At 43.7% G+C, this 12,490-nt stretch overlaps 3 protein-coding genes, 3 non-coding genes and 1 pseudogene across 6 annotated transcripts; 4 read left to right on the top strand and 3 right to left on the bottom strand.

Moving 5' to 3' along the window:
- Positions 1-248: 248 nt before the first annotated feature.
- Positions 249-368, bottom strand: LOC124278305. Its single transcript, XR_006899054.1, has one exon. It is a non-coding gene; the product is annotated as a 5S ribosomal RNA (ribosomal RNA).
- A 1,032-nt stretch (positions 369-1,400) lies between these two features.
- LOC124278295 lies at positions 1,401-2,469 on the top strand (annotated as a pseudogene).
- Positions 2,470-3,639: 1,170 nt separating this feature from the next.
- On the bottom strand, positions 3,640-3,758 carry LOC124278302. Its single transcript, XR_006899051.1, has one exon. It is a non-coding gene; the product is annotated as a 5S ribosomal RNA (ribosomal RNA).
- A 1,029-nt stretch (positions 3,759-4,787) lies between these two features.
- Positions 4,788-5,492, top strand: LOC124278296 (histone H1-delta-like). The gene has a single exon (XM_046714021.1). The coding sequence runs from the start codon at positions 4,890-4,892 to the stop codon at positions 5,451-5,453; it is 564 nt and encodes a 187-aa protein (XP_046569977.1). The 5' UTR covers positions 4,788-4,889; the 3' UTR covers positions 5,454-5,492.
- A 1,548-nt stretch (positions 5,493-7,040) lies between these two features.
- On the top strand, positions 7,041-8,112 carry LOC124278298 (histone H1-delta-like). Its single transcript, XM_046714022.1, has one exon. The coding sequence runs from the start codon at positions 7,143-7,145 to the stop codon at positions 7,704-7,706; it is 564 nt and encodes a 187-aa protein (XP_046569978.1). The 5' UTR covers positions 7,041-7,142; the 3' UTR covers positions 7,707-8,112.
- Positions 8,113-9,281: 1,169 nt separating this feature from the next.
- On the bottom strand, positions 9,282-9,400 carry LOC124278303. Its single transcript, XR_006899052.1, has one exon. It is a non-coding gene; the product is annotated as a 5S ribosomal RNA (ribosomal RNA).
- Positions 9,401-10,434: 1,034 nt separating this feature from the next.
- On the top strand, positions 10,435-11,318 carry LOC124278299 (histone H1-delta-like). Its single transcript, XM_046714023.1, is given in 3 exon segments — positions 10,435-10,560; positions 10,563-10,665; positions 10,668-11,318. Coding segments are annotated over 3 exon segments (558 nt in total). The 5' UTR covers positions 10,435-10,536; the 3' UTR covers positions 11,099-11,318.
- Positions 11,319-12,490: the final 1,172 nt, after the last annotated feature.

A 12,490-nucleotide genomic window follows, 5' to 3' on the forward strand; every position in this document is an offset into this window, starting at 1 on the left:
CAAATACCACGCAGCAACATTCATCTCCTTCTCAGCCTGACTGGCCGCCCAATATATTCAAGCCAAAAGTCCTACGTAGGTAAGTGTGTAAGAACAAATCGTTCACAACTATATCCAGGCATGCAGGAGTGGGCCCATTCGAAAAGAAATATAATGTATCGTCACTTTCCGATGTCAATGAGACACATGTACCTTTGGGTGGAAATTCAACCAAATATAAAAAGCTAAAAATAAAAATAAAATGGAAATGTCTACTGCACCCGGTGTTCCCCAGGCGGTCACCCATCCAAGTACTATCCGGGCCCGACGTTGCTTAATTTCGGTGATCGGACGAGAACCGGTGTTTTCAACGTGGTATGGCCGTAGACAGATGTCAGCGGCAAACTTTACCTACATATACACACAGGGTAATGGGGAGAAACTGCCATGAAACAGCTTTCTCGCGTTTTCAGTGGGTGTACACAATGATGTGTTTCTTGATTTGGCTATATCTTTACACGAATGAAGTCTGGCACTTGTGATACACGTCAACACTGTTTCTATGCGCATCTGCCACGAGAAAGGACACATTCGTTCGCCCCTGCTCGCCTGAAATTCATTCAGTTTTCGTCCACCCAATAAAAACCATGCATGTAGTAGCCTATATGTTTGTTTTCGAATAAAATTAACATCAAAACGAGAGAGGCCCATACTATCGTGATGCCAAGAAAGTCAGGTTAATCGTGGCAGGCAAAATATTTAATCTGTGACGATCGCGACTGCTGGTATCTGAACCTATGTACTACATTTTACTCTACACATGGGCGTTCGCGACCCGCTTTGTGTCAGGATTCGCGTCTTAGCACACTGTTTCTTGAGAGAAACATCAAGTTACTTAGTACTTATGAGACAAAGCAAATTTCAACTGAAAATGTAGTGCCCCAAATCATGTGTTCAGTAATAATAGTGTCAAATGTTTTCTGTCGCAAAATGGCCAACTTGCCAGAGAAACGTGCTTCATTGCCTTTGTTTGGGCGCTTGTTTTAGCTTATCAGAGGCAGTAACGAGGGGTGTTGTGGTTTTACTTTCATAGTTAGATATCTTGAGAAACGACATGTAACATTTGAAACGATTGAATTTGTGTCTAAAGGCTCGAAATGTGCTTTTTGAAACAAGCGATGTCTGCATTTTAGACGCGATGGCTTCATTGAAAATAGCCCGTGTGGCTTCAACATTCACCTGTGGTTGTTGTTATTGTAACAGACATGTAGCCAAATGTTTTTTGCATCCAATCATGTACTTACATTGGAAACTTTCCCCGATTAAGAAGTGATTATTAAGATACAAATGCACGAGAAAGCACACGCGCTCCCAAGCTTGCAACCATCAGCCACAACAAGCAGGGTGTCTCCTCCGACGTCCGCGCCTCAGTAGTATCACCCGGGCTGGCTGTCGGGGAGAGGCATTCGCTCTCTGTGCTTCGTTTGTAGCTGACGTGACTTTCTACACTCAAACCTACCATTATGGCTGATGTTGCTGCTGCCCCGCTGCTGTCAAGACTCCCAAGAAGAAGGCTGCTGCCAAGCCGAAGAAGGTTGCTGCACATCCTACTTATTTGGAGATGATCAAGAAAGCTATTTCATCCTTGAAGGAAAGGGTGGTTCTTCCCGACAGGCTGTTCTGAAATACATCCTGGCCAACTACAAAGTTGGTGACAACCAGGTCGCCATCAATGCTCGCATCAAGACTGCTTTGAAAATGGAGTCAATAACGGCGCACTGAAGCAATCAAAGGGAACTGGAGCTGCTGGGTCCTTCCGTCTTGGCGAGGTAAAGAAAGCTGAAAACCCCAAGAAGGCTAAGCCAGCTGCCAAGCCAAAGAAGGCTGCCAAATCTCCCAAGAAAGTCAAGAAGCCAGCTGCTGCCAAGAAACCTAAGACAGCCGCTAAGAAGGCCGCCAAGTCACCAAAGAAGGTGAAGGCTGCAGCCAAGCCAAAGAAGGCAAAGACCCCTAAGAAGGCAGCGGCCAAACCCAAGAAGGTCAAGACCCCCAAGAAGAAGGCAACCAAGCCAAAGAAGGCATAAGCTCTCTTTGTCTCGCCTTCGCTCCACATTTCTGTGGTCCAAAGGCCCTTTTCAGGGCCATCCAAATACCCCAAAAGAAAACTTGAAAACAGTGATAACAAAACAATGCTATTTATTTCAGCAGTATATCAGTAAGAAAGAATGCGTTTTTGTGATAACAGGTATGGTGTGAATGATGGGTTAGACTGATCATAATTAAAAATTCAGCCTTAGCAATAACTTCTTTGCCCGACAGTAAGTACACAGAGAGGGTAGCAATACCGAGGTACCCATCAAACTCAAAGGTGAGGCAAATGCCGTTGATCAAGGAGGCTGCCTGTAAAAACCTATACATTGAGCAAAGAAGGATTTGATGAGTATGTTCCTAAATTGATATTATAGTGGGAGTTCTAAACCCTATCTAATGGCCGGTGTGTTTGGTTTTGCTTTTACTTACACCCAAGCCCAATAGCCCCAACAAAATACCTAAAACATACACATTGAGCAAAGAAGGATTTTTATAAGTATGTTCCTACATTGGTGATATAGTGGGAGTTCAAAACACTATATCTTAAGGCCGGTGTGTTTGGTTTTGTTTTTACTTACACCCAGCCCCGATAACCCCAAAAAACTAAATAAATGGAAGTAAATCAAATAAACAAAGGAAAATATACGCAAGATCAACAAAAGCTTAACATAAACAAAGCAATTTGTGAAGCAAAGAATGCAAATTATACGTGTATGATGTAAAGTGTCGTTGATATCAGATATCGTCAATGCAGGGTTCCCTATGTGTGTAGCTACACATGCACGTTGACATCCACGGGGTGTTTTACCGACACACGTCTCGCCTATGCACGGCTTTTCACATAGGGCGGCAAGAGTTGTGCACCCTTGGTCGTGAGAGGCGTGTGAGTTGTGGATTCCCCAATCCATGCAACGCAGCTGTTATGTGTCGAAAGTATAGGTACGGAAATAATTTCTAATACATGTACAGTACGGCTGCGTGACTTAGCTAGAACTGGAAACATAAAATAGCTGACTGATGCCATGCCATGTGTGTTTTGAAAGCATGGAAACAGCGTGGGCTTGCTGTCACAGCTTTGGAAGTCATTTTATTTCAGCAAACCAGTGAATCCTATAACAGGCGTTCAATACGATGTACCTTTTCCTTATTATCTACTCTGCACAGGCAAAGGGTTGTGCGCCGAGACTTGATGCAAAACAACATTGTGATGTGATATATGTACCCTTTAATATACGAAAGTAAGATCGTAAATAACACGTTTGATGGTCGGTGCACACACACACTTTTATGTGGCGAATGAAACATACTAAGTACATGCCTTCAGAGTAGATGATGAGTAGTCGGGTGAACTGACAAGTGAAAATGGTCACAAGCATAACTGAAAAGTCCTACGTAGGTAAGTGTGTAAGAACAAATCGTTCACAACTATATCCAGGCATGCAGGAGTGGGCCCATTCGAAAAGAAATATAATGTATCGTCACTTTCCGATGTCAATGAGACACATGTACCTTTGGGTGGAAATTCAACCAAATATAAAAATGGTAAAAAATAAAAAATAAAAATGGAAATGTCTACTGCACCCGGTGTTCCCAGGCGGTCACCCATCCAAGTACTATCCGGGCCCGACGTTGCTTAACTTCGGTGATCGGACGAGAACCGGTGTTTTCAACGTGGTATGGCCGTAGACAGATGTCAGCGGCAAACTTTACCTACATATACACACAGGGTAATGGGGGGAAGGGAAACTGCCATGAAACAGCTTTCTCGCGTTTTCAGTGGGTGTACACAATGATGTGTTTCTTGATTTGGCTATATCTTTACACGAATGAAGTCTGGCACTTGTGATACACGTCAACACTGTTTCTATGCGCATCTGCCACGAGAAAGGACACACTCGTTCGCCCCGCTCGCCTGAAACATTCAGTTTTCGTCCCCCAATAAAACCATGCATGTAGTAGCCTATATGTTGTTTTTCGAATAAAATTAACATCAAAACGAGGAAGGCCCATACTGTCGTGATGCCAAGAAAGTCGGGTTAATCGTGGCAGGCAAAATATTTAATCTGTGACGATCGCGACTGCTGGTATCTGAACCTATGTACTACATTTTACTCTACACATGGGCGTTCGCGACCCGCTTGTGTCCCGGGATTCGCGTCTTAGCACACTGTTTCTTGAGAGAAACATCCAAGTTACTTAGTACTTATGAGACAAAGCAAATTTCAACTGAAAATGTAGTGCCCCAAATCATGTGTTCAGTAATAGTGTCAAATGTTTTCTGTCGCAAAATGGCCAACTTGCCAGAGAAACGTGCTTCATTGCCTTTGTTTGGGCGCTTGTTTTAGCTTATCAGAGGCAGTAACGAGGGGTGTTGTGGTTTACTTTCATAGTTAGATATCTTGAGAAACGACATGTAACATTTGAAACGATTGAATTTGTGTCTAAAGGCTCGAAATGTGCTTTTGAAACAAGCGATGTCTGCATTTTAGACGCGATGGCTTCATTGAAAATAGCCCGTGTGGCTTCAACATTCACCTGTGGTTGTTGTTATTGTAACAGACATGTAGCCAAATGTTTTTTGCATCCAATCATGTACTTACATTGGAAACTTTCCCCGATTAAGAAGTGATTATTAAGATACAAATGCACGAGAAAGCACACGCGCTCCCAAGCTTGCAACCATCAGCCACAACAAGCAGGGTGTCTCCTCCGACGTCCGCGCCTCAGTAGTATCACCCGGGCTGGCTGTCGGGGAGAGGCATTCGCTCTCTGTGCTTCGTTTGTAGCTGACGTGACTTTCTACACTCAAACCTACCATTATGGCTGATGTTGCTGCTGCCCCCGCTGCTGTCAAGACTCCCAAGAAGAAGGCTGCTGCCAAGCCGAAGAAGGTTGCTGCACATCCTACTTATTTGGAGATGATCAAGAAAGCTATTTCATCCTTGAAGGAAAGGGGTGGTTCTTCCCGACAGGCTGTTCTGAAATACATCCTGGCCAACTACAAAGTTGGTGACAACCAGGTCGCCATCAATGCTCGCATCAAGACTGCTTTGAAAAATGGAGTCAATAACGGCGCACTGAAGCAATCAAAGGGAACTGGAGCTGCTGGGTCCTTCCGTCTTGGCGAGGTAAAGAAAGCTGAAAAACCCAAGAAGGCTAAGCCAGCTGCCAAGCCAAAGAAGGCTGCCAAATCTCCCAAGAAAGTCAAGAAGCCAGCTGCTGCCAAGAAACCTAAGACAGCCGCTAAGAAGGCCGCCAAGTCACCAAAGAAGGTGAAGGCTGCAGCCAAGCCAAAGAAGGCAAAGACCCCTAAGAAGGCAGCGGCCAAACCCAAGAAGGTCAAGACCCCCAAGAAGAAGGCAACCAAGCCAAAGAAGGCATAAGCTCTCTTTGTCTCGCCTTCGCTCCACATTTCTGTGGTCCAAAGGCCCTTTTCAGGGCCATCCAAAAACCCCCAAAGAAAACTTGAAAACAGTGATAACAAAACAATGCTATTTATTTCAGCGGTATATCAGTAAGAAAGAATGCGTTTTTGTGATAACAGGTATGGTGTGAATGATGGGTTAGACTGATCATAATTAAAAATTCAGCCTTAGCAATAACTTCTTTGCCCGACAGTAAGTACACAGAGAGGGTAGCAATACCGAGGTACCCATCAAACTCAAAGGTGAGGCAAATGCCGTTGATCAAGGAGGCTGCCTGTAAAACCTATACATTGAGCAAAGAAGGATTTGATGAGTATGTTCCTAAATTGATATTATAGTGGGAGTTCTAAACCCTATCTAATGGCCGGTGTGTTTGGTTTTGCTTTTACTTACACCCAAGCCCAATAGCCCCAACAAAATACCTAAAACATACACATTGAGCAAAGAAGGATTTTATAAGTATGTTCCTACATTGGTGATATAGTGGGAGTTCAAAACACTATATCTTAAGGCCGGTGTGTTTGGTTTTGTTTTTACTTACACCCAGCCCCGATAACCCCAAAAAACTAAATAAATGGAAGTAAATAAAATAAACAAAGGAAAATATACGCAAGATCAACAAAAGCTTAACATAAACAAAGCAATTTGTGAAGCAAAGAATGCAAATTATACGTGTATGATGTAAAGTGTCGTTGATATCAGATATCGTCAATGCAGGGTTCAAGATCAACAAAAGCTTAACATAAACAAAGCAATTTGTGAAGCAAAGAATGCAAATTATACGTGTATGATGTAAAGTGTCGTTGATATCAGATATCGTCAATGCAGGGTTCCCTATGTGTGTAGCTACACATGCACGGGTTAATCGTGGCAGGCAAAAATATTTAATCTGTGACGATCGCGACTGCTGGTATCTGAACCTATGTACTACATTTTACTCTACACATGGGCGTTCGCGACCCGCTTGTGTCCCGGGATTCGCGTCTTAGCACACTGTTTCTTGAGAGAAACATCCAAGTTACTTAGTACTTATGAGACAAAGCAAATTTCAACTGAAAATGTAGTGCCCCAAATCATGTGTTCAGTAATAGTGTCAAATGTTTTCTGTCGCAAAATGGCGAACTTGCCAGAGAAACGTGCTTCATTGCCTTTGTTTGGGCGCTTGTTTTAGCTTATCAGAGGCAGTAACGAGGGGTGTTGTGGTTTACTTTCATAGTTAGATATCTTGAGAAACGACATGTAACATTTGAAACGATTGAATTTGTGTCTAAAGGCTCGAAATGTGCTTTTTGAAACAAGCGATGTCTGCATTTTAGACGCGATGGCTTCATTGAAAATAGCCCGTGTGGCTTCAACATTCACCTGTGGTTGTTGTTATTGTAACAGACATGTAGCCAAATGTTTTTTTGCATCCAATCATGTACTTACATTGGAAACTTTCCCCGATTAAGAAGTGATTATTAAGATACAAATGCGCGAGAAAGCACACGCGCTCCCAAGCTTGCAACCATCAGCCACAACAAGCAGGGTGTCTCCTCCGACGTCCGCGCCTCAGTAGTATCACCCGGGCTGGCTGTCGGGGAGAGGCATTCGCTCTCTGTGCTTCGTTTGTAGCTGACGTGACTTTCTACACTCAAACCTACCATTATGGCTGATGTTGCTGCTGCCCCCGCTGCTGTCAAGACTCCCAAGAAGAAGGCTGCTGCCAAGCCGAAGAAGGTTGCTGCACATCCTACTTATTTGGAGATGATCAAGAAAGCTATTTCATCCTTGAAGGAAAGGGGTGGTTCTTCCCGACAGGCTGTTCTGAAATACATCCTGGCCAACTACAAAGTTGGTGACAACCAGGTCGCCATCAATGCTCGCATCAAGACTGCTTTGAAAAATGGAGTCAATAACGGCGCACTGAAGCAATCAAAGGGAACTGGAGCTGCTGGGTCCTTCCGTCTTGGCGAGGTAAAGAAAGCTGAAAAACCCAAGAAGGCTAAGCCAGCTGCCAAGCCAAAGAAGGCTGCCAAATCTCCCAAGAAAGTCAAGAAGCCAGCTGCTGCCAAGAAACCTAAGACAGCCGCTAAGAAGGCCGCCAAGTCACCAAAGAAGGTGAAGGCTGCAGCCAAGCCAAAGAAGGCAAAGACCCCTAAGAAGGCAGCGGCCAAACCCAAGAAGGTCAAGACCCCCAAGAAGAAGGCAACCAAGCCAAAGAAGGCATAAGCTCTCTTTGTCTCGCCTTCGCTCCACATTTCTGTGGTCCAAAGGCCCTTTTCAGGGCCATCCAAATACCCCAAAAGAAAACTTGAAAACAGTGATAACAAAACAATGCTATTTATTTCAGCAGTATATCAGTAAGAAAGAATGCGTTTTTGTGATAACAGGTATGGTGTGAATGATGGGTTAGACTGATCATAATTAAAAATTCAGCCTTAGCAATAACTTCTTTGCCCGACAGTAAGTACACAGAGAGGGTAGCAATACCGAGGTACCCATCAAACTCAAAGGTGAGGCAAATGCCGTTGATCAAGGAGGCTGCCTGTAAAAACCTATACATTGAGCAAAGAAGGATTTGATGAGTATGTTCCTAAATTGATATTATAGTGGGAGTTCTAAACCCTATCTAATGGCCGGTGTGTTTGGTTTTGCTTTTACTTACACCCAAGCCCAATAGCCCCAACAAAATACCTAAAAACATACACATTGAGCAAAGAAGGATTTTATAAGTATGTTCCTACATTGGTGATATAGTGGGAGTTCAAAACACTATATCTTAAGGCCGGTGTGTTTGGTTTTGTTTTTACTTACACCCAGCCCCGATAACCCCAAAAAAACTAAATAAATGGAAGTAAATAAAATAAACAAAGGAAAATATACGCAAGATCAACAAAAGCTTAACATAAACAAAGCAATTTGTGAAGCAAAGAATGCAAATTATACGTGTATGATGTAAAGTGTCGTTGATATCAGATATCGTCAATGCAGGGTTCCCTATGTGTGTAGCTACACATGCACGTTGACATCCACGGGGTGTTTTACCGACACACGTCTCGCCTATGCACGGCTTTTCACATAGGGCGGCAAGAGTTGTGCACCCTTGGTCGTGAGAGGCGTGTGAGTTGTGGATTCCCAATCCATGCAACGCAGCTGTTATGTGTCGAAAGTATAGGTACGGAAATAATTTCTAATACATGTACAGTACGGCTGCGTGACTTAGCTAGAACTGGAAACATAAAATAGCTGACTGATGCCATGCCATGTGTGTTTTGAAAGCATGGAAACAGCGTGGGCTTGCTGTCACAGCTTTGGAAGTCATTTTATTTCAGCAAACCAGTGAATCCTATAACAGGCGTTCAATACGATGTACCTTTTCCTTATTATCTACTCTGCACAGGCAAAGGGTTGTGCGCCGAGACTTGATGCAAACAACATTGTGATGTGATATATGTACCCTTTAATATACGAAAGTAAGATCGTAAATAACACGTTTGATGGTCGGTGCACACACACACTTTTATGTGGCGAATGAAACATACTAAGTACATGCCTTCAGAGTAGATGATGAGTAATCGGGTGAACTGACAAGTGAAAATGGTCACAAGCATAACTGAAAAGTCCTACGTAGGTAAGTGTGTAAGAACAAATCGTTCACAACTATATCCAGGCATGCAGGAGTGGGCCCATTCGAAAAGAAATATAATGTATCGTCACTTTCCGATGTCAATGAGACACATGTACCTTTGGGTGGAAATTCAACCAAATATAAAAAAGCTAAAAAATAAAAAATAAAAATGGAAATGTCTACTGCACCCGGTGTTCCCAGGCGGTCACCCATCCAAGTACTATCCGGGCCCGACGTTGCTTAACTTCGGTGATCGGACGAGAACCGGTGTTTTCAACGTGGTATGGCCGTAGACAGATGTCAGCGGCAAACTTTACCTACATATACACACAGGGTAATGGGGGGAAGGGAAACTGCCATGAAACAGCTTTCTCGCGTTTTCAGTGGGTGTACACAATGATGTGTTTCTTGATTTGGCTATATCTTTACACGAATGAAGTCTGGCACTTGTGATACACGTCAACACTGTTTCTATGCGCATCTGCCACGAGAAAGGACACACTCGTTCGCCCCCGCTCGCCTGAAACATTCAGTTTTCGTCCCCCCAATAAAAACCATGCATGTAGTAGCCTATATGTTGTTTTTCGAATAAAATTAACATCAAAACGAGGAAGGCCCATACTGTCGTGATGCCAAGAAAGTCGGGTTAATCGTGGCAGGCAAAAATATTTAATCTGTGACAATCGCGACTGCTGGTATCTGAACCTATGTACTACATTTTACTCTACACATGGGCGTTCGCGACCCGCTTGTGTCCCGGGATTCGCGTCTTAGCACACTGTTTCTTGAGAGAAACATCCAAGTTACTTAGTACTTATGAGACAAAGCAAATTTCAACTGAAAATGTAGTGCCCCAAATCATGTGTTCAGTAATAGTGTCAAATGTTTTCTGTCGCAAAATGGCGAACTTGCCAGAGAAACGTGCTTCATTGCCTTTGTTTGGGCGCTTGTTTTAGCTTATCAGAGGCAGTAACGAGGGGTGTTGTGGTTTACTTTCATAGTTAGATATCTTGAGAAACGACATGTAACATTTGAAACGATTGAATTTGTGTCTAAAGGCTCGAAATGTGCTTTTGAAACAAGCGATGTCTGCATTTTAGACGCGATGGCTTCATTGAAAATAGCCCGTGTGGCTTCAACATTCACCTGTGGTTGTTGTTATTGTAACAGACATGTAGCCAAATGTTTTTTGCATCCAATCATGTACTTACATTGGAAACTTTCCCCGATTAAGAAGTGATTATTAAGATACAAATGCGCGAGAAAGCACACGCGCTCCCCAAGCTTGCAACCATCAGCCACAACAAGCAGGGTGTCTCCTCCGACGTCCGCGCCTCAGTAGTATCACCCGGGCTGGCTGTCGGGGAGAGGCATTCGCTCTCTGTGCTTCGTTTGTAGCTGACGTGACTTTCTACACTCAAACCTACCATTATGGCTGATGTTGCTGCTGCCCCGCTGCTGTCAAGACTCCCAAGAAGAAGGCTGCTGCCAAGCCGAAGAAGGTTGCTGCACATCCTACTTATTTGGAGATGATCAAGAAAGCTATTTCATCCTTGAAGGAAAGGGTGGTTCTTCCCGACAGGCTGTTCTGAAATACATCCTGGCCAACTACAAAGTTGGTGACAACCAGGTCGCCATCAATGCTCGCATCAAGACTGCTTTGAAAAATGGAGTCAATAACGGCGCACTGAAGCAATCAAAGGGAACTGGAGCTGCTGGGTCCTTCCGTCTTGGCGAGGTAAAGAAAGCTGAAAACCCCAAGAAGGCTAAGCCAGCTGCCAAGCCAAAGAAGGCTGCCAAATCTCCCAAGAAAGTCAAGAAGCCAGCTGCTGCCAAGAAACCTAAGACAGCCGCTAAGAAGGCCGCCAAGTCACCAAAGAAGGTGAAGGCTGCAGCCAAGCCAAAGAAGGCAAAGACCCCTAAGAAGGCAGCGGCCAAACCCAAGAAGGTCAAGACCCCCAAGAAGAAGGCAACCAAGCCAAAGAAGGCATAAGCTCTCTTTGTCTCGCCTTCGCTCCACATTTCTGTGGTCCAAAGGCCCTTTTCAGGGCCATCCAAATACCCCAAAAGAAAACTTGAAAACAGTGATAACAAAACAATGCTATTTATTTCAGCAGTATATCAGTAAGAAAGAATGCGTTTTTGTGATAACAGGTATGGTGTGAATGATGGGTTAGACTGATCATAATTAAAAATTCAGCCTTAGCAATAACTTCTTTGCCCGACAGTAAGTACACAGAGGGTAGCAATACCGAGGTACCCATCAAACTCAAAGGTGAGGCAAATGCCGTTGATCAAGGAGGCTGCCTGTAAAACCTATACATTGAGCAAAGAAGGATTTGATGAGTATGTTCCTAAATTGATATTATAGTGGGAGTTCTAAACCCTATCTAATGGCCGGTGTGTTTGGTTTTGCTTTTACTTACACCCAAGCCCAATAGCCCCAACAAAATACCTAAAAACATACACATTGAGCAAAGAAGGATTTTATAAGTATGTTCCTACATTGGTGATATAGTGGGAGTTCAAAACACTATATCTTAAGGCCGGTGTGTTTGGTTTTGTTTTACTTACACCCAGCCCCGATAACCCCAAAAACTAAATAAATGGAAGTAAATAAAATAAACAAAGGAAAATATACGCAAGATCAACAAAAGCTTAACATAAACAAAGCAATTTGTGAAGCAAAGAATGCAAATTATACGTGTATGATGTAAAGTGTCGTTGATATCAGATATCGTCAATGCAGGGTTCCCTATGTGTGTAGCTACACATGCACGTTGACATCCACGGGGTGTTTTACCGACACACGTCTCGCCTATGCACGGCTTTCACATAGGGCGGCAAGAGTTGTGCACCCTTGGTCGTGAGAGGCGTGTGAGTTGTGGATTCCCCAATCCATGCAACGCAGCTGTTATGTGTCGAAAGTATAGGTACGGAAATAATTTCTAATACATGTACAGTACGGCTGCGTGACTTAGCTAGAACTGGAAACATAAAATAGCTGACTGATGCCATGCCATGTGTGTTTTGAAAGCATGGAAACAGCGTGGGCTTGCTGTCACAGCTTTGGAAGTCATTTTATTTCAGCAAACCAGTGAATCCTATAACAGGCGAGTAGTTATGTATTAGCCGCTATCCAGTAATTTTGAATGGGGATTCCTATGTTAAATTTTTCGATAAAAAGAGGTACCCCAATTAGCGAGCTCTGCCGCGGCGAGCGACCGTCGCCCACTAATTAAACACCTCACCGCGTAGGGTAAACATCTGTCCCGGGAAGCTAGCGAGAAAAGTACACAGATGACCGGACGTACAATAAACACATCGTCGCTTATGTCAATCACCTGCCCCGGGAAACTATCGAGAAAAGTACACAGACGTCCGA

This window comes from Haliotis rubra, unplaced genomic scaffold, assembly GCF_003918875.1.
Source record: "Haliotis rubra isolate DU_JTF1 unplaced genomic scaffold, ASM391887v1 Scf2342, whole genome shotgun sequence".
Classification (NCBI taxonomy): domain Eukaryota; kingdom Metazoa; phylum Mollusca; class Gastropoda; order Lepetellida; family Haliotidae; genus Haliotis; species Haliotis rubra.